The sequence below is a fragment of the Salvelinus namaycush genome, chromosome 11 (genome assembly GCF_016432855.1).
Source record: "Salvelinus namaycush isolate Seneca chromosome 11, SaNama_1.0, whole genome shotgun sequence".
Classification (NCBI taxonomy): domain Eukaryota; kingdom Metazoa; phylum Chordata; class Actinopteri; order Salmoniformes; family Salmonidae; genus Salvelinus; species Salvelinus namaycush.
This window is the reverse complement of record NC_052317.1, coordinates 4,220,642-4,246,464: the sequence shown is the minus strand read 5'-3', so window position 1 is coordinate 4,246,464 and position 25,823 is coordinate 4,220,642. Positions and strand designations below refer to the sequence as shown.

The 25,823-nt window shown below is 40.8% G+C and overlaps 1 protein-coding gene across 1 annotated transcript in view; it reads right to left on the bottom strand.

The window, feature by feature from the left end:
* Positions 1-5,385: 5,385 nt before the first annotated feature.
* Positions 5,386-25,823, bottom strand: part of efr3a (EFR3 homolog A (S. cerevisiae)) — a 221,032-nt gene continuing 200,594 nt past the window's right edge. Inside the window, exons 18-23 of the mRNA XM_039003647.1 lie at positions 25,696-25,823; positions 18,407-18,492; positions 17,911-17,959; positions 17,026-17,129; positions 10,368-10,417; positions 5,386-9,945 (exon numbers count right to left, since the gene is read on the bottom strand). Of these exons, the coding sequence (XP_038859575.1) occupies positions 9,840-9,945; positions 10,368-10,417; positions 17,026-17,129; positions 17,911-17,959; positions 18,407-18,492; positions 25,696-25,823 (523 nt within the window). The 3' untranslated portion in view covers positions 5,386-9,839. The remainder of the gene's footprint in view (positions 9,946-10,367; positions 10,418-17,025; positions 17,130-17,910; positions 17,960-18,406; positions 18,493-25,695) is intronic.

The window sequence follows — 25,823 nt, the reverse complement described above, 5'->3', positions numbered from 1 at the left end:
TCCCTCTCTGTAGAATAAAGTCACTCCTTCACTCAGTAAGGCAGTGACAGGTGAGCCAGCCGGGAGATGCCTGCTCTGGGCCAGATGCTGCACTGTCTGACTGACTGCTGTCCACATGAGTACGAGACATACGGCTGCTACTGAGGCCAGGAGGGCAAAGGGCAACCACTGAACCAGCTCGACAGGTCAGTCATGAGACATGAGGTCATAAGTCAAATAGCAACCGTTCAGTCAGGACAAATCAAAACTGGTTTTGTAACTGAAAGCGGAGGTTAAAAATCAGATTGACACATCCATAAAATGGAAAATATGAGGTACTCTTCCCATCTCTTCCATCACTGACTTTCTTTGACCCTCCCTCACTCTTCCATTCTTCTCTCTCCCCCACTCTTCCATCCACTATATCTTCCTCTCTATTTCTCTCTCACTCCCCCCTCCCTCTCTTTTCATCTGTCTCGATTTGTCTCTCTTTATCTCTCAGGTGTTGTTTCTTCCACCGGTGCTGTGTGGAACAGATCAGGACCATGATGTTGGGTGCTAACTTGAAATATACCTCTTCCTGTTGCTATATTATAACTTACTGATTGTGTCACATGTATAATACATGTATATGTTAGGGGTCAGTGAAGGGTGAATAGTGTTAGGATCTAAATGAACCAAGTAGAAACTCACGGACGACTAGTAAAGCTCAAACCAAGTTTATTCATCCAAAGGGTCAGACAGCTGAACAGACAAAAACATGTGTCCACCAGCAACAGTATTTATACCCCAATTTGGGTGAAGTCTCCTCCTTTCCTCTAAACATGACATCTCTGTTGCTAGGCAGGAAGTTAATAAACCGGGTAATAAACTGTTCCTTCTCCCTTAATGTGACCTGTCCTGGGCCCCATTACTCACTAATCCACAGCTCTCCACCCTTACCAGTGACTGCAAACATGTGATTGCTTACCTTCACTCAGCACATTCCAAGCTTAATTGCCTCGACCATATACATTCCTCCTACAGATACCCATTAACTTCGGATGTAGAAACCTGACTATGGCACTCCTCATTTCCATAGGATACCTGAGGATTAAACAATATTTCAAGTTTAGGAGTCAGATCCCATCCATAGGAACTTTGTATTTGGAAGTACAAAACAGTTTTTCTGTTCAAACATGTTCATTTTGAATATGAATATTTCCAAGGAAGGAGGTAAAAAGCAACAGTCTTGTCTCAGTTCCTGATAAGACAGGCCAGCGGCTGTGAAACTAGGACCCGGAGGGACGTGGAACTCAACTCGAGATAAAGCCAACAGTTGAAGAGAGAAGAAACCTCTGGTAAGGGGGCCAGAGGGGTCCGCCCTGACAACCCTTTAACAACAGTCACTTCCACACGCATGAAGGTTCTAGACTTAAGCCGGGCCATGACAATAGCAGTAAGAGAAACAGACTCAGTTCGTGCCTAGCAACAGAGACAGATTGTTTATCTTAGACATAAAAGGAGGGGACTACGCCTAGTCGGAAGGTATACGTACATGCTTGTGTGACTTGAATGTTGCATTTGCAGCCGAAGCATCCAGTAGGTTGAATAAAATCGTCCCGAGCCTTTTCTAGTCGTCCGTTTGAGTTCATACTAGTTTTGTTCAGAACCTAACAATGGGTTGCAGGCAAGAGAGAAAGCTTAATGCCCACATCACATGAAATGTAGATATTAATGTAGGCATGGTTTGAATAACAGGGGGGCTAAGGCAGCCCCATAACAAATCAGGACCCTCCCATTAGAATACAAAAAAACTATGTATTGGTATTGGTAGACTGGTATTCAAGAAAGTGATGTTTTATTTCTGTTTATTCTTTAATTACTCATGAGGTCATGTTGAGGTTAGTGAATCAAAATGAGGCCTTAGTGTATAAAAATAGCTTTTTTACCTACCTGTATAATAAAAATAAATATTCTGCATGTTTGTGCAAAGGGCAAATTCCTGACCTGAGAAACATGTACAACATACATAGATAGACCTTTACCGTGAACCTTTTGTCACCTATTGACATTAATGCAAGATGAATCCGTTTGTCTAAAGAGAGCAAGCCTGAGCCCATATATGGTATATGCAGGTCCCAATTAACCGGTACCATAATACACACACACACACACACACACACACACACACACACACACACACACACACACACACACACACACACACACACACACACGTTTCGGGTGCAATTGCCTACATATGGACTGTGGTCAAAAGTAGTGCACTAAATGGGGAATATGGTGGCATAATTAGGATGTGATTTTTGTGATTTCCCCCCATGTTTCTAACTTTAGATAAAGCTTTAAGATTTGAATTGTGAGCGAGAGTCAACCCTATTCCTTGCATAAGGCATAGAATTGAAACAAATCTTTGTTAACACACACACATATAAATCCGTATAAGTGCATTTATAATGCCTTATGACACTTTATAATACATTATAACACATCTCAAAACTCAAGTAGTCCACGTTGTGTTGTAATAGTACTCTGGTATTAAAGAGTTTCTCTGGTAATTTGGTATACTTTCTACCCAGTAGTTCTGAAAGTAGTGCTCACGAGCGTGTACTACATCACATATGTGCAGATATGGGCACCATGTCATTGCTCTCGCACCCTGCTGTGTGTGCATCTTGCTAGCTGTCACTCAAATGGCGAGGGGCTGAAGCTCATTGGATAACTTGAATTGCTAGGGTCTGGTCCACGTGGGGGAAAATGTAGGGAAAATGGCACAGCACATCTTTTAGAAAAAAAGTATATTAAACTAGGGAGGTAAAGCTGTAATTCTGTTCATAGATTATGCATGTATGAACTACACATTGACACATACAGACCAAAGCAGGAAGTTTAAAGAATACTTAGTAGTAGCCAAAGTTCTGGAGCATGTCTTTAAAGTGTTGAAGGACAGAAACAAAACACACCATATTCATAGCTTTTATATAAACATTTTATTTTGATCTTGTATATTTATCTTCTAATAATCTCTATGCACAATGATTCACTATTGAAAAGAAGCTCTGTCGTCATAGTGGTTAAATTTAACAATGTGTAGTTTGAAATGAGCCAAGCTTTATTATTTGCAGTTCAGTGGTTTTTAATTACATTGCAAAGGTCATGAATTTAAATTAACATGCTTTAATTGTGATAGCGTACCAGCCTCCATGCAAGTCTTTCTAATTTTATCAAAGTATTTTTAACTTTGATTTATTTTTTTAAATCGTCACTGTATGTCTAATAAATCACTGTGTGTGTTTATTTCTTGAAAATAAACACACAATAATTTATCATTTATTTCACTGAGCCTCCTTTTGCCATTGAAATGCCCACACAATCAGGCTCTGACTGCCAGATAGGATCGTCTAGACTCTAGTCTAGAGCCTACGCCGCTTACCCCTTCAAAGTAGGAGGATACATATGCAAATAAAAGATGACTGGTCATTGGTCAGAATAATCAGATCAGATTGTGATGTCATGCTGTGTGCCGAAAACTCCATCCCACCTGAACAGGCTGAAAATCCAGGTGTTCTTCTCTCTCCAAAAAGCTCTTACACTAAAAGGGCATTATCATCATTTTCACAATTTCAGTCATTTTGACCTCATAGTGTGGAAATATCATGAAAGAATACAGGGAAATCTCATTTTTGACTACAGTGCCCCTTTAGCATTGACATCAGACCATTGTATCTCTAAAACAGCCACAAAATACTTAGTTTTGCATCACAACCATAAGAGAACCGATGGCCTTAATTCCGTATCAATGTGGTCACTTCATCCGTTTCACAAATCAATTTATAACGATGCATGGAGTTGTTCTGATCTGCAAGAAAATAGAACGCGCCACAAGTAGCCAAGAAATGTAGCTGGGAAAATGACCCATCATGCATTGTTGCAATAATAATGACAAATAGCATAAATCCGACAATAACTATACTCTATCAACCATAGTACAAGGTATATAGTTATAAAAGTGCAAACAATGTCAATATTCATGTGTTAAAGGAGCAGCGCAGTGAAAACGTTTCTGATATTTCCACGAGGTCGAAATAACACAGAATTGTGAAAATGATAATGCCCTTTTTGTGTAAGAGCTGTTTGAAAAAAAAATCCTGTAATTTCAGCCTGTTCGGGTAGGATGTCATTTTGGCCCGCCGCATAACGCCACCTGGCGATCTGATTATAATAGACCAATGCAAATATTTACATATTCCCTACTAGTTTTGGTGCTGGCCCCAACCAAAAGCAAGAGAGTTCATGCAGTATGGCTGTATTCCATCCGAACAATCATGTCAACTGTCAGAGAAGTTCAGTTGAACCTCCTGCACAGCACACTTTGCATCGGACTACATAGCAAATCAGGCTAGGATTTCGCAGCAGCTCCATCAAGCATCACATGGATCTTGAAATCGGCAAAAGCAGCAAACATTCATTGAGATGATTTGGGATGAGTTGGAGTGAAGGAAAAGCAGCCAACAAGTGCTCAGCATATGTGGGAACTCCTTCAAGACTGTTGGAAAAGCATCCCTGGTGAAGCTGGTTGATTCCATATGTGTTATTTCATAGTTTTCATAGTTCTGGCCCTTTCCTAAGCCAGTGATGGAGATGGGGATTTGGACTTGTGGTTCTGACTTAATTCTCCGTACTGGCCATTGATTATACCGCCAATTCTGATCTAACCATAAATTAATATACTGTGCTACTTGCCTGAGACGATTTAAGTTTAATATGTAGGCTAGATGTAGCCTAGTAGGCTCATGTTATCTAGCTAGCTAACTTAGCTGGTTCATTTTTGCCCATGCAATGAAGTTAGGCTACCTTGCTAAAATGCTTGCTAGCCTATGACAACAAAACTAACATTGTGTGCTACTGTATGACACAGTCATAGACACGTTTTTCTAACATGAAAGAGGAGGATGGAATTGGCGTTCATCTAGTCGACAACTAGGGTTAGTCAACATGTTTTTTAAACTTGTGCGCGCGCACACACACACGGTAACTCTGTGGTTCTAAATCAGAAATTGTTTAGTAAACTGTGAGAAACATGAACTTGCTGGACCATGCTGTAGGTCATGTAAGTGTTTTTTTTACATGTAATATTTGCTTTGTGGACTTCACCAGACAGATGTTTGTCTCCGGTTTTGTGATGAAACAAACATATGTGTGGTTGAATTTATCTGCCACTGTGACTTGTCTTTTTGTTGTGTCGGCCTTATTGTATATCATGTGGCATATGAACAAATGGGTTACAGAGCAAACAACGCAATTATCGCGACATAGGAAACAAAATGATTACAACCTAACGCCCACACAATCTGACTGAGCATTTCAGTGGCCCAAGGAGTCTCAGGGAAATAAACAATATATATATACAACAACAACAACAAAAACAGTTATTTATTACACAAAGTGATGTTAAATTACAAACACTGCATGGGGCTTTACGAATGATGCTTAATTGTAGCCATTGCTGACCAGTCGCTCAAATGATTGTTAATTATTATACTGTTAATTTCAGTCTATAATCACTATTCTCTATCTCGTCATTGTAATAAGTAGAGAAAATGGACTCAATATCCCTGCAGCCTCTTCACCACAGCGAAGCCTTTGTCAAACCAGGTCTTCAGACCCCCCCCGTGGTTGCTGGTTTTCATGCAAACTTATCTCCTTATCCACACAAGACTTAAATCGAGCTGCTTATTGAATATTGAATTGTATCTGGCATTAACCCAACTTTTGTCAGGATTTTGTCCTTCGGGAAAAGATTTCGTAGATATGTTGGAAGGAAAACCAGCACACACTGGGGCGTCTCAAAACACCAAAAATACATCAGACTTAAAAAAAAGGGTGGTTTAGCCAAAACAGTGGTCTCCCATTGCACCGTTTCAAGTTAAGAGGAGTGCTGATTTTGAACAACAAAACAGAAGAACTATAGCTCCCAACCCATTTTCTATCAGGCAACATGCCACTCGTATGATGAATATCTATAAAAAAAAAAAAACATACCATAGTAGACTATTGACAAATTCAGCATAAAGAAGGTAAATGATAGACTAGTCCCAGACCTGTTTGTGCTCTTGTCTACTCCATTGCAGTCATTGTCAAGCCAATGAGTAACAGGGAATTCGGAATGACAGCAAAAAAAACAGACTGGCACTCAATCTCAGTCAATGATGCTGTATGGTCTACATTCCTCATGTCTTAACTTCCACAGGTTACACATACACACTTGATATTTCATAATGAACCTCTCGATAAACTCATAGTACTATATGCTATCTGAAGTGACACCACAGTTCAAGATAAGACAGTACGTGTTGCAAAAGAAAAACAATCCTATAAATCATACAGAGGAAAACATATTGCACTTCGCCATGAATGAGATTACACATTTCTGATATGACTTCAGATTATATGCATCAATAGGGGCATTTCTACATATTAGGTCAAAATGAGAAAAAAGTCTCAGACAGAATGAAAATGTTCCTTTCTACAATGGATATGGACGAACATTATTGACTTATGTTGCTCTTGGGTGAGTTTCCCGAAGGTTTCTTAGCTAAGGCAGCAATCTCGACAACCCAATCGCGATTGAAAAACAATTGGAAAAATCTGTGTTTGAGGGCCAATCATCTGTGCTAAATGTGTTATTTATCTGTTTCACAAGTGGCTTAGGTCTGAGTCATAAAGTACCACGTTAGCTACCACGTAAAAAAAATATATATATATAATCAAAGAGGCTACTTCCCAAATGGTCATTTTCCGCCACCAGCCAATTAAAATGGATGAAGATAGTGTCCACCAATCACCTTAGCGATTCCCCCAACCCTGCTATCAGAAGCCTTAGTGATTCCCATTTACAATCGTACACCGTACCGCCCGCCGTCTTTCCTCAATATACTAACCAATTTTGATCCACTAGTCTCGCAAGCTGGACTCAAGTCTCTCAGTGGCTCAGTCTACTTGAGACTGAAAGCCTGGCTGAGCGAGACTTTACCGCTTAACATGAAACCACCTTGAACATACAAAACCACCCACAGCAACGTTCTGCAGTATCCTGCTACAGAAGGCACAACAGGATGCCATCACTGAGAACCAACATCACTTTAGCCCCTCTGTTCTTCAACTTGAGCCCACGCTATTAACCATCTCAACATCACTTTAGCCTCTCTGTTCTTCAACTTGAGCCCACACTATTAACCATCTCAACATCACCTATATCGCTGAAGCCTCTTTTCAAATGGCCTCATAATCATTATTAGAGTGTCTTGTTTGGGAGGACTGCAGACCCCGTCCCTGACACTAACCTCTGTCGGACTGAACTATGCCCACCCCTTCGCCGAATGGTCCTTTGCTTCGATGGGTCCTTCCAAAATAATCTGTTATGATCTGACGACCGCAAATCGAGGACCTTTTTTCCTTGACTAACGCAGCGTTTCACACAGCATGTCTGCGTCATCCCATAGCACTGGAAACAGGAGAGACACCCGCACCAAGCCAGGATGTAACAATAGTAAAGTAAGATAACAACCTGGGTTATTAAACAGCCCAGTGGCGAGCGCCAAACAGCACACAGACAGATATTTGGTTCCCTCGGAAACAAAATGTTGAGTGACATCGTTATTAAGACGTTAGAGGGAGGGAGGGGACGGGTGGGGGGCCGTGGCAAATGGATTCTTTGGTAAAGATGAAAGTGTTTTGGTATTCTAGATGGCCAACAGAGTTATGACAGATCTTGTCCTGCCAGGTAAGTTGGAAAACGATATTGGTGAACCCTCTCGATTATATTTCCCCACATACTCTAAATAACAATCAATACTAAATCAAGACAAATCATCATGACACATATCCACAGGAAGCTAGCTGCAAGCTATGAAACCCATGTGAACAATACCAATTATACTGTACATAAACATCTGGCCTATAGCAATAAGCATAACATTGTATATACTGTATCTATAGTTATTTGACGCATCGTGATATCAAACCAACACGTCATATCAAATTACTGGAAAGAGAAACGACAGAGATTTGAAATGTGATCATCAATAATGAAAAATCTCTAACTGTTCATGTAAAATGCCTTACGAGAAAATAGATGCAACTATCCAAAGTCCATTGCGTTAGAATACTTGTATTGTGCTCGGCATCGGTGAGAGGGTCGAGAAGAAAAAGACGACTTAATAGCCTTCGCACGAATCTTGTCAAGACGGTGTGATAAAAATAAAAATAACGAAATGTTTTTGTACCATATTGTGAAAGTGCTATGAAAAAGATACGCGGAGGTGAAGGGAGTGTTCAGTACAACTGCCTGAACACATCAATTAACACCAAAAAAGGTGAATGCACTTGGCTGCCATATCATCCTAAACGATCAATATATCAACTAAATGACATGGTGCCTTTAGTAACCGACTGCTTGCTTTTCTATTAGCGTTAGTTGGTCGACAATACCATTCCTCAGTACAGGTCCTGAAGGGCATGACTTCAGTAGGTTTTGAACAGTGGTGACTGGATTCCTATGGAAGGAACCACAAGTCAAGACCATAACATAACAGGGGGGGGGGGGGGGGGGTTACTACCACGTTACTAGCCTGGTCTCATACCAAACATTTTTGAAACACTGCCATAATGGACCTGCAACAAAGAACCCTGCTCAATCCACCAAGATGTCTATTCCCAAATAATCCAGAATAGAATTTCCACATTTCCAAGACTCTCAATGTTCTACCTGAAATTCACCTTGTCCTTTCACACAGGTTAACATATACGAATTGGTTTTCATTCAATTGGGACATTTAAAAAAAAAAAACAAGGTATTAGCTTTCTGCAGCACTGTGGTTTATCTGTCTGCAAAAGCCAATAAAATAAGCAATTTTTCAGGCTGGCCGCTAAAATTACTTTTCTCTAATATGCACAGAAATGCATGGATACACATGGATGTGCGTCACAATGGTAAAATGTAAACAACTGGAGAGACATTTTGTGAGACCGGTTATAATTAACACGGCAGCACTATGTTGCTAGCAAAACAGTTTTGAAACGATTGCTAACTAACTGTAAACAAGTTTAGCTGGCTAGGTAGTAAGCCTCTTGGCTAACGGTGAGGCAAAACAATTCACTTATTTACTGTTAATTAGCCACCACAAATCTCTTTGCTAGCAAGCGCGATGGTATCTTTGAAACGACAAGGTGCCTCCAGTAATGTTCACTTTTCGATATTCTATGACATCTCCACTTTCCAAGTGTATAAGCCAACACACCACAGCTAATTAATTAGACTATAACTACGAATGTGTGTGTGCGCGCACGTTCACGTGTGTGTGTAGCCTGTGTGACTGGAAACTACAGCCATCTCATCTGGTAATAGACACATTAGTCTGAGGAGGGGCAGGAACAATGTGCAGTGTTAAGAAATAGGGAACACAGTATTAGGGCTTAGTGCCGCAGCTAGTCTTTGCTGTAGCTGACATATCTGGTATAGGGCTAAGGAGCAGACTTGGGGGGTAGGGTTGAGGATATAGGGTTTTAGTGGTTCTATCCTGCCACTATTTTTGCTTTAATAGACACGCAGATCTGAAGGGGTTAGGAAATGGGTTAGGGTTGAGGGTACACTGCGTTAGTGGTTAGGGTAAAGGCTATGTGGTTGTCTTTGCTCCAGTAGACACACAGGTCTGGGTATGGTTAGTGGTTAGGGTTGAGGGTACACTGTGTTAGTGGTTAGGGTAAGGGCTATGTGGTTGTCTTTGCTCCAGTAGACACACAGGTCTGGGTATGGTTAGTGGTCAGGGTTAGGGTTGAGGGTACAAGGCGTGGTCTTTGATCTAGTAGACACACAGGTCGGGGAACTTCATCTCGTAGACAGGGACAGACTGGTGTTGAGCGTGGCCCGCAGAGATAGACACCACTCCAGAGGGGCTGGGAGGGGGCCTGGGGGAAAGAGTGAGAGAAAAACAGAGGGAGTAGAAAAGAGACAGAGGGAAGGGAGAGAGAAAGGGGAGAAAAGAGAGGATGGAATAGCAAAGGGAAAAAGAGGGGAGGGAGATACAGAAATAGGAGGGAAGAGAAAAGAGAAAGAGCGAAGGGAGAGAGACAAAATGGAGGAATAAGAAAAAAAGGGAGCAGAAAGGAGGGAAGGTTATAGTTCTTACAAACACAATTCAACACCACAGTTTCTATAGTCTGAGAAGAACAGACCAGATGGACAGAAAGCAGTTAGGTAAACCTTCAGGGCAGCCTCAGAAATGATTGGACAATACAATTATACATTTAATAATTGAATACAAGGTCTCGGTTGCAAAATATTATTCTGACGTTAAAAGGGACTTCTTTTGACCTCAACGGTCACTTACCGGATAGTGAGCTCGAAGATTTGCGCCAGTCTGTCATGTAACATATTGGCCTGTTGATAAAGAGCGACCACAGTGAGGATGGAGTTCAATATCCTTAACACATATTCATCAAAAAGGAGTCTCTATACAATTCGATCAGATGTGATTTCAGTGTTTCAATTTGCTACGCTTTCAGTCTGTGATAAACTTAACTGGACCTGTGTAGCTTACAAAGTCACTATACACTGTAGGTTCGTGTGTGTGTGTGCGTGCGCTTGTGTACGTGTTTCATGGATTATTCTGCCATAGAAATCCTTGGGCGGGCCGTGTTTTTTGGGCCGCCTAAAGGCATCTGCATATATTATGACGCCATTTAAGTTTTTGTTCGTTTTATTTTCAGCTGTTCGAGCACACAAAATTGTTTCTCGAAGCCAAAGTCGACGCCCCCTCATCGGCGACTGGTCAACAGTAGAGATGATTCAATTAAGCGCCTGTTGTCATTCAACGAGAGACGACTCGCCCTCATGCGAAACATTTAGTTGTTGTTGTGAATATTAAAACATCTGAAAAAAAATAAGAAACCTGCACACTGCTCTTGATAGTGTCACTGTTCTTTAATAAGCTTTACGTATCGACCTCACGGCCTTCGTCGGAGCGGTTTTAATTAGCACCCTTACGTGGACATTGCCCCACCCACATCTGTTCCATGCATCAAATGGGGTTGGAGTCGAGGGAAAACGCAGACAGAGGCATCCACTGAGAGCGAATTCCCTACAGACAGCGACTCTAGCTACCATCGCGCACATACTGTTTTTTTGGGGCCCGAAAGCAGCACAACAAGGCTCCACGAAAGAAAAGAAACGACGAAGGAGAGGCAAACGTTCAAAGAGGGGACCAGGAACACAGGCCGTGTACACGGAGCTACTGCAGGATGTGGTAATTAACCTCTCCAATAAAAGGTTAATGGTTTTTGTGACTGCACTTAAAGACACTTTCAAAGTTCTTGAACTTTACCGGATGACTGACCTTCATGTCTTAAAGTAATGATGGACTGTCGTTTCTCTTTGCTTATTTGAGCTGTTCTTGCCATAATATGGACTTGTTCTTTTACCAAATAGGGCTATCTTCTGTATACCACCCCTACCTTGTCACAACACAACTAATTAGCTCAAACGCATTAAGAAGGAAAGAAACTCCACAAATTAACTTTTAACAAGGCACCCGTTAATAGAAATGTATTCCAGTTGACTACCTCATGAAGCTGGTTGAGAGAATGCCAAGAGTGTGCAAAGCTGTCATCAAGGCAAAGAGTGGCTACTTTGATGAATCTAAAATCTAAAATATATTTTGATTTCTTTAACACTTTTTTGGTTACTACATGATTCCATATGTATTATTTCATAGTTTTGATATCTTCACTATTATTCTACAATGTAGAAAATAGTAAAAATAAAGAAAAACCCTGGAATGAGTAGGTGTGTCCAAACTTTTGAATGATACTGTATATCTCAATAGGTCATGGTTTTTTAGTCTCCAAATATCCACTATTTCTAATGTGTCCATCACTAGCACATTAGAGGCTGCTGCCTATAGGCATACACTAGACATCACTGGCCACTTTAAGGAATGGAACACTAGTCACTTTAATAATGTTTACATATCTGGCATTACTCATCTCATATGTATATACTGTTTCTATACTATTATACAGTATCTCATTCACTTAATAATGTTTACATATCTGGCATTACTCATCTCATATGTATATACTGTTTCTATACTATTATACAGTATCTCATTCACTTAATAATGTTTACATATCTGGCATTACTCATCTCATATGTATATACTGTATTCTATACTATTCTACTGTATCTTAGTCCGTTCCGCTCTGACATTTTTCGTCCATATGTAAACAGTCTTAGATGTGTGTATCGGGTATATGTTGTGTAATTTGTTAGATACTACTGCACTGTCAGAGCTAGAAGCACAAGCATTTCTCTACACCCACAATAACATCTGCTAATCACGTGTATGTGACAAATAACATTTGATTTGATTGGTGATCTCCTTAAGGGCACGGTGATGATAGTTTGTGGAGTGATTTCCTTTATGGTCCATTGAGGTACTTAACAATGTGTTATAGTCTCCCAACACAATGATTTCATTGCTTGTTGCCTGTTAGTTCAATACATTTGTATAAACATTTCAAAGAAATATGGATCATCCTGATTTTGACCATATAGATTCATGAGCCAAATCTGTTTTTCATCCACTTTCATATTCAAAATGGTCCAACTTCCTTTCATATTCAAAAGGGCCCAACAATTAATTTTTGTTAATTAATATAACACCTTTTGAGTTCCTTTGTCCATGACAGAAAATTCATTTTTCCCATTTCTTTTCCCACGCAACTTAATTTAAGCATGTAGAGTGAGTTTCCTGCAAATCGTATAGCTTATATTCCTTTTCTTTGGTCCCATCGTTACGGATAATCCTGAATGAATCGTGAATAATGATGAGAGAGAAAGTTCGACGCACAAATACATACCGTTATTGTAATGGTGAGAGGTTAGCATGTATGATATTTTTGTGTCTGTAACTTTCTCACTCATCACTATTCACGATTAATTCAGGATTATCCGTAATCATGGTATATTAATGTAGAAGTGTTTAGAAACATATCGTATTCTTATTTACAACAAAAGTGACTCCAAAATGACACAATACATTATTTACCACTCATTTCTATTGGGCACAAAATCATCTGAAACGCAACCAAAACAAAAAGCAAATGTATCCAACAAATTTGTAGAGTAAACAGGCTTGATGTAGTCATTTCGTGCAATGAATATGGGAACAAATACTTCACTTTATACTACTTTAATACACATACAGTTGAAGTCGGGAAGTTTACATACACTTAGGTCGGAGTCATTAAAACTCGTTTTTTAACCACTCACAAATTTCTTGCCAACAAACTATAGTTTTGGCAAGTCAGTTAGAACATCTGCTTTGTGCATGACAAGTAATTTTTCCAACAATTGTTTACAGACAGATTATTTCACTTATAATTCACTGTATCACAATTCCAGTGGGTCAGAGGTTTACATACACTAAGTTGACTGTGCCTTTAAACAGCTTGGAAAATTCCAGAAAACGATGTCATGGCTTTAGAAGCTTCTGATAGGCTAATTGACATAATTTGAGTCAATTGGAGGTGTACCTGTGGATGTATTTCAAGACTTACCTTCAAACTCAGTGCCTCTTTGCTTGACATCGTGGGAAAATCAAAAGAAATCAGCCAAGTCCTCAGAAAAAAAATTGTAGACCTCCACAAGTCTGGTTCATCCTTGGGAGAAATTTCCAAATGCCTGAAGGTAACACTGCTCCAAAACCACCATAAAAAAGCCAGACTACAGTTTGCAACTGCACATGGGGACAAAGATTGTAGTTTTGGAGAAATGTCCTCTGGTCTGATGAAACAAAAATAGAACTGTTTGGCCATAATGACCATCGTTATGTTTGGAGGAAAAAGAGGCAGGCTTGCAAGCCCAAGAACATCATCCCAACTGTGAAGCACGGGGGGGTGGCAACATCATATTGTGGGGGTGCTTTGCTGCAGGAGGGACTGGTGCACTTCACAAAATAGGATGGCATCATGAGGAAAGAAAATTATATGGATATATTAAAGCATCTCAAGACAGTCAGGAAGTTAAAGATTGGTCGCAAATGGGTCTTCCAAATGGACAATGTCCCCAAGCATACTTCCAAAGTTGTGGCAAATGGCTTAAGGACAACAAAGTCAAGGTATTGGAGTGGCCATCACAACTCCCTGACCTCGATCCTATAGAAAACGTGTGGGCAGAACTGAAAAAGCATGTGCGAGCAAAGAGGCCTACAAACCTGACTCAGTTACACCAGCTCTGACAGGAGGAATGTGCCAAAATTCACCCAACTTATTGTGGGAAGCTTGTGGAAGGCTACCCAAAACGTTTTAATTTAAAGGCAATGCTACCAAATACTAATTGAGTGTATGTAAACTTCTGACCCATTGGGAATGTGATGAAAGAAATAAAAGCTGAAATAAATCACTCTACTATTATTCTGACATTTCACATTCTTAAAATAAAGTGGTGACCTAAAGACAGGGCATTTTTACTCGGATTAAATGTCAGGAATTGTAAAAAACTGAGTTTAAAAGGTGTTTGGCTAAGGTGTATGTAAACTTCCGACTTCAACTGTAAGTGAATTTGTCCCAATACTTTAGCTCCCCTAAAATGGGGGGACTATGTACTATGTATTTCTGTAATTTCTAAACAGTTCACCCGATATGGATGAAAATACTCTCAAATTAAAGCTGACCGTCTACACTTTAACCTTTTGATTATAGAGCCAAAAGAAAAAAAAACATTCTTCACTGTCCCAATAATAAAAGCTAGACAGTCAGGGAGAATTTAAAATCCAAAAGCAATTAATTTAGCGGTATTGAGCAGTAATGTTATTATAGTTGAGCAAAATAAAACAGCATTAACCATGGCAAAATGCATAGAATCTCAGGAAATATGTATTTCCTTCTCTCAGCTCCATGATAGAATCGCAGGAAATTAGCTTTAAAAAAAGCCCTCTGTTTGCAAGTTTTATTATAATTTTTCATTGAACCTTTATTTTAACAGGGAAAAGTGCCCTGAAAAGTGCCCCATTCGTAAAGTATTCAGACCCCTTGCCCTGTTCCACATTTTGTTATGTTACAGCCTTATTCTGAAATGGATTCAAATGTTATTTTTCCTCATCAATCTACAGACAATACCCCAAATTGACAAAGCAAAAACACATTTTTAGACATTTTTGCAAATGTATTAAAAATAAAAAACGGAAATATTACATTTACATAGGTATTCAGACCATTTAGTACTTTGTTGAAGCACCTTTGGCAGCGATTACAGCCTTGAGTCATCTTGGGTACGTCACTACAAGCTTGGAGTTTCTCCCATTCTTCTCTGCAGATCCTCTCAAGCTCTGTCAGGTTGGATGGACAGCTATTTTAAGGTCTCTCCAGAGATGTTCGATCAGGTTCAAGTCCGAGATCTGGCTGGGCCACTCAAGGACATACAGAAACTTGTCCCGAAGCCACTCCTGCATTGTCTTGGCTGTGTGCATAGGGTCGTTGTCCGTTTGGAAGGTGAACCTTCACCCCAGTCTGAGGTCCTGAGCACTCTGGAGCAGAATCTCTCTGTACCTTGCTCCATTCAGCTTTCCCTCGATCCTGACTAGTCTCCCAGTCCCTGCCGCTAAAAAACATCCCCTCAGCATGATGCTGCGACCACCATGCTTCACCGTTGGGATGGTGCCAGATTTCCTCCAGATGTGACGCTTGGCATTCAGGCAAAAGAGTTCAATCATGTTTCTCATGGTCAGAGTCCTTTAGAGGCCTTTTGGTAAACTCCAAGTGGGCTGTCATGTGCCTTCCTTCTGGCCACTCAACCATAAAAGCCTGATTGGTGGAGTGCTGCAGAGATGGTTGTCCTTCTGGAAGGTTCTCCTATCTTCACAGAGGAACTTTAGAGCTCTGTCAGAGTGACCATCGGGTTCTTGGTCACCTCCCTGACCAAGGACCTTCTCTCCGAATTGCTCAGTTTGGCCGGGTGACCAGGTCTAGGAAGAGTCTTGGTGGTTCCAAGCTTCTTCCATTTAAGAATGATGGAGGCCACTGTGTTCTCGGGGACCTTCAATGCTATTTTGCTATTTTGGTACCCTTCCCCAGATCTGTGCCTCGACACAATCCTGTCTCGAAGCTCTACAGACAATCCCTACAACCTCATTGTTTAGTTTTTGCTCTGACATGCACTGTAAACTGTGGGACCTTATATAGACAGGCGTGTGCCTTTCCAAATCATGTCCAATCAATTGAATGTACCACAGGTGCTCTACAATCAAGTTATAGAAATATCTTAAGGATGATCCATGGAAACACCTGAGCTCAATTTTTCTAATCTCATAGGAAAGGGTCTGAATACTTAGCTAAATAAGGTATTTCAGTTTTTTATTTTTAATAAATTAGCAAAAATGTCTCAAACCTGTTTTCGCTTTGTCATGATAGGGTATTGTGTGTAGATTGATGAGGGAAAAAAAGAGATTTAATCAGTTTTAGAATAAGGCTGTAACGTAACAAAATGTGGAAAAAGTCAAGGGGACTGAAAACTTTCCGAATGCATTGTACAACATAAATATACATTATACCCAAACATATACACATTAAAATACAAAATACAGTCATGGGAAGCACAAATAAAACATCACAAGTCACCAAGACAATGAGTTACATTCCTCCACAAATAAGTCCCCAATCAAAACTTTAAATTGCCCGAACGGCATCAGAACATCAAGATGAAATGTATTTAATTTTTTTTCAGCAATACGGTGCATTAAAACTAAAAGCAGATTTACCTAGCTCGGTGGAGACCTTACGAACCTCAAGAATGAACGGGTTAGGCAACTCAGGTGTCTATACTTCAACAACAAAGTTAGATAAGATGGAAGTTTATGAAGTAAGGCCTTGTAAACAAAAAGGGAGTCATGTAAAGATCTACGGGTGTGTGGGTGTATGTATGTGAAACAGAGAGTAAGCAGTGTGTGTGTGTGTGTGGCAGCACTGTGGTCAACGTAATCTTTGGTTTACCTTGGACTCGCAGTGGGCGGCAATCTCCTCAAATGGAGCCTTCTGGAACTTCTCCATGACCTGGCGCCTCTTCTCCTTCTCCTGCTCCTCCAACCCTGTGGTTTCTGGAGAGAAGAAATCACAAATCACATTTTGTCTCCTATTTCAGCTGGTTTTAACCTGGTATTTACAAAAAAATGATCTGGTAACGTCTTTGTAGTTTGACGCATTAAAGGTCCAATGCAGCTGTTTTTATATCAATATCAAATATTTTCTGGTTAATAATTATATAATTAAAGTACCTTACTGTGATTGTTTTCAATAAAAATAAAACTAATCTGGTGATGTCACCAGGCAGGCCAAAATGCCAAAACAGGCTGAAATTTCAGGCGGTCTTTTCAAAATGAACTTTTCGATTGCGCTGGGCCTTTAAGCTCAGTTGCTCAAAATGGAACATAGTGGTTATTGTGTCAATGAAATCAAATAACATTTTATTGTTCACATACACATGGTTAGCAGATGTTATTGCGAGTGTAGCGAAACGCTTGTGCTTCTAGTTCCGACCATGCAGTAATATCTAACATGTAATCTAACAATTCCACAACAACTAACTAATACACACACATCTTAGTAAAGGAATGGAATAAGAATGGCAGAGCGGCATAGGCAAGATGCTATAGATGGTATAAAATACAGTATGTACATATGAGATGAGATGAGTAATGCAAGATATGTAAACATGAATTCGAAATCATCAGTTTTGTGTTATACAATCAACACTTTATCAAGAAAGGGGGTCGATTGTTAACTATGCTTGCTAAAATGCTGTGTGCTATGACAGACTTTACAAAGACTAATACGGTTGAAGGGGTTCTGCTCATAGCTACAGGGTATCCAATGCCTTACCAATGGCCTTTTTCAGAGTCTCGAAGGTGATCTCCTCAGCCAGCGGAGACTGCAAAGAAAGAAAGTGGAGTACTTTAACTCAACAGAACCCTGGGCATTGCGAAATCGTCCTTGTACTTACACTATATCAGGTACATATGGTTTTATAATCATTAGAATACTAACAATATATGGCTTTATCCCATATATTACAGACACCAACTTTTCCTGATACCAAGTGAAACCGGGATACCCCTATTATCCCCGCAACGATCTCAGAAATCACAACCAAAAAAGACATGACATGTACATTTGTGTGCGATAGAAAGCGAAGGTAGGAGCACTGCTTGGGTGTTCAATGTTGCTGGAGTGTACATGTGTTTAATTTGTTTATATTCAGACGTGCAAAAACAAAATAGAGCCACACTCAGAGCTTACCTCCTTTTCCTTAAAAAAAAAAAAAAAGTGTTAAATGATTTCCACTGTATCAGGATAGCATACATATGTCCAGACGCACCTTGTCTGGTAGGCTATCAGAAGGGAAATCCACTTGAAGAGAAATGGTGTCAACCAAACTCTTTCTTCTGGTGAAGCGGTCTTCATCTGCATCATAAAATAAGTACTTCAGCGGAGGTTGTCATACTACGGTTTGAAGTATACAGTATAGTGTTAGTCGAGAATAGTACTGTAACACACATGTGCAGGTGCTATCTAGTTCCCTTTCTTTTTGTAACCGTGTCATACATACGATACAACAATGCATTTCAATGCCATTAAACATATCTGAAGTGCAGAGCCTGTAGTGCAGCAGAAAAACTCCCAGCTTGACACATATGCACTCCTCTCACCCCACCGGAGACGGGGGTTTAAATCCCCACTCCAACCCTAATCTGTTTCCCCCCCACCTGCATGTCTCAATAAAAATACAAAAGGAAGAAAATAAAGAAAAAACAAATATGTCAGATGAATGGGTTTCTAAATCAAGATTGAACGCAGTACATTTGTTATATCTTTGTTATATACCATTAAGTATAGTATTGGGAGACGGTGTGTCACAAACTCTTCAATTTAACCTGAATCATATACTTGTTGTGGTGCCCGTCTGAGGTAATAAGTAAGTAAGTAAGCAAGCAAGCAAGCATTGTCCGAGCCAGACCATTTTTGTCTATGTGTAACTCTTTGTTGTTGTTTGTGTCGCACTGCTTTGCTTTATCTCGGCCAGGTCGCAGTTGTAAATGAGAACTTGTTCTCAACTGGCCTACCTGGTAAAATAAAGGTGAAATAAAATACATTTTTAAAAGGTCTGTAGTAGGCTACTGTACAAAAGTGTTCATTATTGTAGGTAAAAACCTGTGTAAACCAATGTGACCCATACAGCTTGAAACACACTTTAAACAGGTATGACTAATGAGCTACCCACTTGTGGAAAGGTGCTAATGACAGCTCGTGTGTGTGTCCAGTGTGTTAATGTCCAGTGTGTTTGTGTGTGTGTTGTGGATATTGGCATTACCATATTCACACTGAATACTCTTGACTAAAGCAATTTGGTACCTAAACACTAACATGGCGACTACCATGGATCTACGTGATGGTGTCGAATAGTCAGTGGCGACCCGTCATTCAGGGCAGGCTTTCTTGAGTAAGACAGCTCCAAAATGCAGGTGTTGCAGCCTAGCTCAGTGCTTTCTGTGGTGGTAGGGCAGCCAGCGGAAAATACAGAGCGTAGGGGTTGGTAATCTTCTCTAGTTGCGCCGTGATTGGCTCAGTGTTCTGTTACTCATGGGGACACTACCTCACCGCAGAATCTACACGGAGAGCTAGAAAGTTCAAGCCCCTTGAATGCTGCCATAGATTTACATTAGAAGTGCCCATCCAAGAAGGCTCAAGATCATTGCCCACTGATAAAAGGACCTCAAATCACATTATATCTACCATAGCTTTGATTGGACTGATCATGTCAACATCCTACTTTCAAAATTGGATCAAGCAAGCTAGACAAGCAGTCATCATCATGAATCCCCTCGACAATCTACTGGCAAATCCTTTACAATCCTTGTCATATGAAGAGAAATTATAGATAAAACATATCGGTGCTCATTGTCCATAAACATTACACAACAAGTTGGAAATCGCAAATTCAACAATGAGTGGTTTGGAAGATAACAGTGGCTAACTGCAAGCGTTGCAAAGCAATCTATTTTGCTTCCCCTCACTGCTATTTGGTGGAGAGGGTGTGTGATCTGTGTTTAAGGGTCTCTTTTTCAAGCTTAAAAGGATAAACATTAACACGCAACACCATGGGCCAGAAAAGGTTGAATACATTGGCCATGCTGTCAAACCAGCATGACTTCTGCCACGTTCAAAACAACTGGAAACTCTGAACTGGGAAATCTCAGATTGGGAACTGGGAACTCAGGATAAAGAATGAGCGCCGACTGGGAAAATATATATTGTTTTACCTTTATTTAAGTCAGTTAAGAACAAATTCTTATTTTCAATGACGGCCTAGGAACAGTGGGTGCCTTGTTCAGGGGCAGAACAACATATTTTTACCTTGTCAGCTCGGGGATTCGATCTTGCAACCTTTCGGTTACTAGTCCAACGCTCTAACCACTAGGCTACTTGCCTGCCGCCCCCGGGAAAATATGTTTTGAACGGTCACCCCACTCGGAATTCCAAGTCAGGAACTCGGTCCTCTTTCTAGAGCTTCGACCTGAAGATCACCGACGTCATGATTCGACCTTGTTTTTTGTCTCTCGAGTTCCCAGTCATCTTGAAAGCACCATAAATTCATGACAAAATTTGCCCACAAGAAGGACCGATGCGCTACCATCCTGTTCAAGTGAGCACAGCACAATGGTGAGTCCAAAAATGTCTTGTATGCTGCTGCATAAATTACATAATATGCCAGGGAAATATGTATACTGTAGCTAGGAAAGTGTATGTTGTGTAGTAAGCTGTTAGTAGCCCATGTGCCTCATCGAAAAATGTTGTCCCTTTCCCCCTCATAACTTAGCTTACTAATCCCACTTGTTGGTAGCCTATAGCTTGTTTTAGAGGAATGTCATCATAGAATATTGTGAGAGCTTTCATCGTCTGCTTATATGCCCCCTTTATTTATCCTACGGTTCTGACTTGGTGTACAGGGAAAATACTGTAAGAACGGCATATGTCCTGAAATATGTAGCTGTACATTTCAAAAGTGCTGAACAAATAAACTCAGCAAAAAAAGAAAACAGACCTTTTTCAGGACCCTGTCTTTCAAAGATAATTTGTAAAAATCCAAATAACTTCACAGATCTTCATTGTAAAGGGTTTAAACACTGTTTCCCAAGCTTGTTCAATGAACCATGAACAATTAATGAACATGCACCAGTGGAACGGTCGTTAAGACACTAACAGCTTACAGACGGTAGGCAATTAAGGTCACAATTATGAAAACTTAGGACACTAAGGAGGCCTTTCTACTGACTCTGAAAAACACCAAAACACACTGCGTGAACGAGCCTTAGGCATGCTGCAAGGAGGCATGAGGACTGCAGATGTGGCCAGGGCAATACATTGCAATGTCCGTACTGTGAGACGCCTAAGACAGCGCTACAGGGAGACAGGACGGACAGCTGATCGTCCTCGCAGTGGCAGACCACGTGTAACAACACCTGCACAGGATCGGTACATCCGAACATCATACCTGCGGGACAGGTACAGGATGGCAACAAAAATTGCCTGAGTTATACCAGGATTGCACAATCCCTCCATCAGTGCTCAGACTGTCCGCAATAGGCTGAGAGAGGCTGGACTGAGGGCTTGTAGGCCTGTTGTAAGGCAGGTCCTCACCAGACATCACTGGGCACAAACCCACCGTCGCTGGTCCAGACAGGACCCTCCAGCATGACAATGCCACCAGCCATACTGCTCGTTCTGTGCATGATTTCCTGCAAGACAGGAATGTCAGTGTTCTGCCATGGCCAGCGAAGAGCCCGGATCTCAATCCCATTGAGCACGTCTGGGACCTGTTGGATCGGAGGGTGAGGGCTAGGCCCATTCCCCCCAGAAATGTCCGGGAACTTGCAGATGCCTTGGTGGAAGAGTGGGGTAACATCTCACAGCAAGAACTGGCAAATCTGGTGCAGTCCATGAGGAGATGCAATGCAGTACTTAATGCAGCTGGTGGCCACACCAGATACTGACTGTTACTTTTGATTTTGTCCCACCTTTTGTTCAGGGACACATTATTCAATTTCTGTTAGTCACATGTCTGTGGAACTTGTTCAGTTTATGTGTCAGTTATTGAATGTTATGTTCATTCAAATATTTACACATGTTAAGTTTGCTGAAAATAAGTGCAGTTGACAGTGAGAGGACGTTTCTTTTTTGGCTGACTTTATTTGGTTAACTTTAGCAAGCTATGACAATTGGTTTGTATTGCTAGTACTCTATCGATTGGGATTATGGTTCATTGTTTAGCTAGTATGTCTAAACAAAAGACTCCACTTTGCCAGATGATTACGTGACCCGTCAAGTTAGCCAGGTGTGTCTGACGGTGATTACGGCTATCTATTGTATAATGCCAAAATATTTGCATCTGGAATTTGTCTTTCAGCATCAGTAGAACACGCCTGACTCTCCTCCACCAGTCATACAAGGAGAATGTTGTAATGCCTCCCATCAAAAAGAGAGCTGGCCCAAGCACAGGTTACACCTGAAGCATGAGGACTTGCAGTGAGTGGTGAACTTCATCAACAACTACGCAGAGGATAATGCAATAGTATTACCAGGACGCCACCCAGGAGACAAACACTTTGGTGGAAAGCTGCTGCCATCCCATGTGACAAAAGCAGCAGTGTGGCGTCTCTACAAGGAATCGATGACGACACTTGGTAGGTAAAGCATAAACACGTTTTGATTATTTAATTGACCAACGTGATTGGCACTACTTTTATTGATCTCATATTATTTCTGTATTTTCCAGAGGTACGTATAGACGGGCAATGTGTTATCATTTTAACTTCCAGTTTCCAAGATGATGCTTCTGTATGCAGTGCTGCTGCTCTGCACATTTGTAGGTAAGTGAGTGCTGCTGCTCTGCACATTTGTAAGTTAGTGAAACTTACCTGATAATGATGCATTAAAAAATGATATTACGTTTCATGTTACATTTTCTTTTCATTAACTTATCTTAATGTTCTTTTGTTGTTTGCAGGTGCACTATCCTTCTGACCCTATGCAGCCAGGTCCCATCTACTTTTTAACTCGCAAGTGTGGCTTGTTTGGTGTCTGCTGTGAAGGAAAACCACAACAAGTCAACTACTTGATTGATGAAGGCACGTCATCCAGCAAAGGCAGCAGCGCAGTCATCAAGTACATGCACCGTTTCTTCACCAACTACGGAGTTGGGGAAACACGAGTGGACCTGAATTGTGATAACTGCAGTGGCCAAAACAAGAACACATTTGTTCTCTGGTATTGTGCCTGGTGGACCATGCACAAGCTCCACCACAGTCAGGGCCTTCACTTCCTGATCACAGGCCACACCAAGCTGCTGCGCAACACTGACATCCTTCCTCCCATAGCTGGTCTGCCTGTACCAGCTGTGGTACAAGCACCACCTGGACTGGACACAGCGAGACAAACGTATCGTTTTGAGAAGATCAGGGAGTTTTGCGACGAAGAGGACATCACATGCCCTGCAACAAAGTCAAGAGCAGGACAGAAACAGGCTCTCCGAATATAGATTCCCTTGTTCGTGTGTGGTTCGGACGGACCAGTCATCAGCACTATCTGCAGTGCCTCTATTCAAATGACTCTCCTAACACACACGCCATAAGTTGCTGCTACAATAAAATCATTTTATCCTGCTGCTCAGCCACTTTACCCCTGATTGTATGCATATAACTACCTAATCTATCACTGATATTGTTCTTGTACATACTGTATATTATTTTATTTATATTGACAGGATCTATTTCTGATATTGCTACTATGCAAGTAACCATTTGGCTGTACCGTTTACACCATCTGTAGAGACCCACACTACTCACTGTTTAGCACATGACCTCATGTGATTCCTTAAAGAGATGGGTGGGGCTAAAGCTTATGAGGGTGTGAACAATGCTGAATGGGTGTAGACAAAGCAGAGCTCTCCACTAGGTACCAAAACATTCAAAGGCCATTTTCTCAAAAGGGAGTTAACAAGTTTATCAACTTTCAAAGCAGAATTACTTTCCCATTGTTCCTCAAAAATGCAGTGTATGATACACTATTTTGTAGTTCTGAGTCTCTACTTTTATCCAATTTAAAAAAATTATAATAATAATTTGTTACATAAGGCCGATATGAGCTGGTCGGTCACAAACGTGGAAAAAGTGAAGGGGGGTGAATAACTTCTGAAAGCACTGCACATGTGACTGCATACAATCAAAAATTATAAACAGTACTTGTTCAATGCTACTACTGTACTAAGTACTGACAAATACAAGCAGCCTATATAAAATATCTAACACATTTGACATATCTATGCTACACAGCAAATTCTGCAGAGATGACTAGTATCAACATTACTCACAAAACCCTTTACTGCTATACACCTATAAATTGTACTCACCATAACAGAAATCCAAATGCAAGCGCCATAGTTACAAACATTAATATCATACAGTACACTTGAAGTATGAATTGAAAGACATATCTAATTGACAAGTCATTCAACAATGCTCTGGAATCTACAAGGCTACTTCTACCCACTTTGAGAGGTCAAAGGTGAACATGTGAGAATTGGGGCTCTGGCCCGGAGTTGAGGTGAAAGGGTAATCTATAGGTCAACGACCTCCAACCTTGGTGCTATCGATGTGCAATGGGTCAGTTGGCTTTAAATAATACACTAATTTAGCTTCACTTATAAACATACTTGTGTTGAAAAGGTCAGAGTCTGGCTCACTTGACAATACACTAAAGAGAAACCCAAATATTCACTGCATTCAATTAGTGTTGAGCCAAAATGGACACCAACAGAGCCTGTTGCACCATGTTGGGAGAGCAGTGACACAGGTACTATGACTACAGAGGATTGGGCGTCAAACTAAGCTCCTCTACTTGGTCTGGTTACCTTGCGACGTCTGCCTGCACCTGTGGAGGATCTTCCCTACCGTGTATAGGACTGAGTCAAACAATAGGAGTGGGAAGGAAACAAAACAAACAGCTAATTACCCTGTTGCTTTCTGAGTCAATTTAAGACTTACCACACTCTTACTGCACAAGTAAGAAATGAAATGATTTATAGTCAATGTTTATCAAGAGTATAGAAATAACGACACCCTACCTACATGAACAGCTGAAATAAATTAAAACATATTTCTGTACATCAGGGGTCTCCAACCTTGTTCCTGGAGAGCTACTGTCCTATAGGTTTTCGCTCCAACCCTAATCTAGCGCACCCGATTCTAATAGTCAGCTTATTGATACGCTGAATCAGGTTAGTTATAACTGGGGTTGGAGAGCCCTGTCCTACATGAACAAACGTGAAAACTATATTGTGCTAAACGTGCTCACAACTCACACTTTATAGTTCCGACGCAACTGATTGATCTGATATCCAATGTTTCGGCAGGAAGCTGCTACATTCTTTTCTTTCCCAATGTGTTTTCAGGTTCTGGACGTATCAAGCTTCTCGGAGTAGGAATGGTGATCTGGGATCAGGTCCCCCCCCTGTCCATGTAAATCTTATTCATTGTGATCTAAAAGGCTAAACTGAACCTAAAATCAGCACTCCCCATTTGTGTTTTCTCCTACCTACAAAACTTTGCTTACCTGTCACTTGGGGGACGTAGGGGATTGAGAGACGCTCAGCGTTGTATCCTGGGCCGACCAGGCACTCCGCGAGGTCAACCGTCTGGAAATACAGGCTCCGATCTTCCTTCTCAAGAGAATTTGGAAGC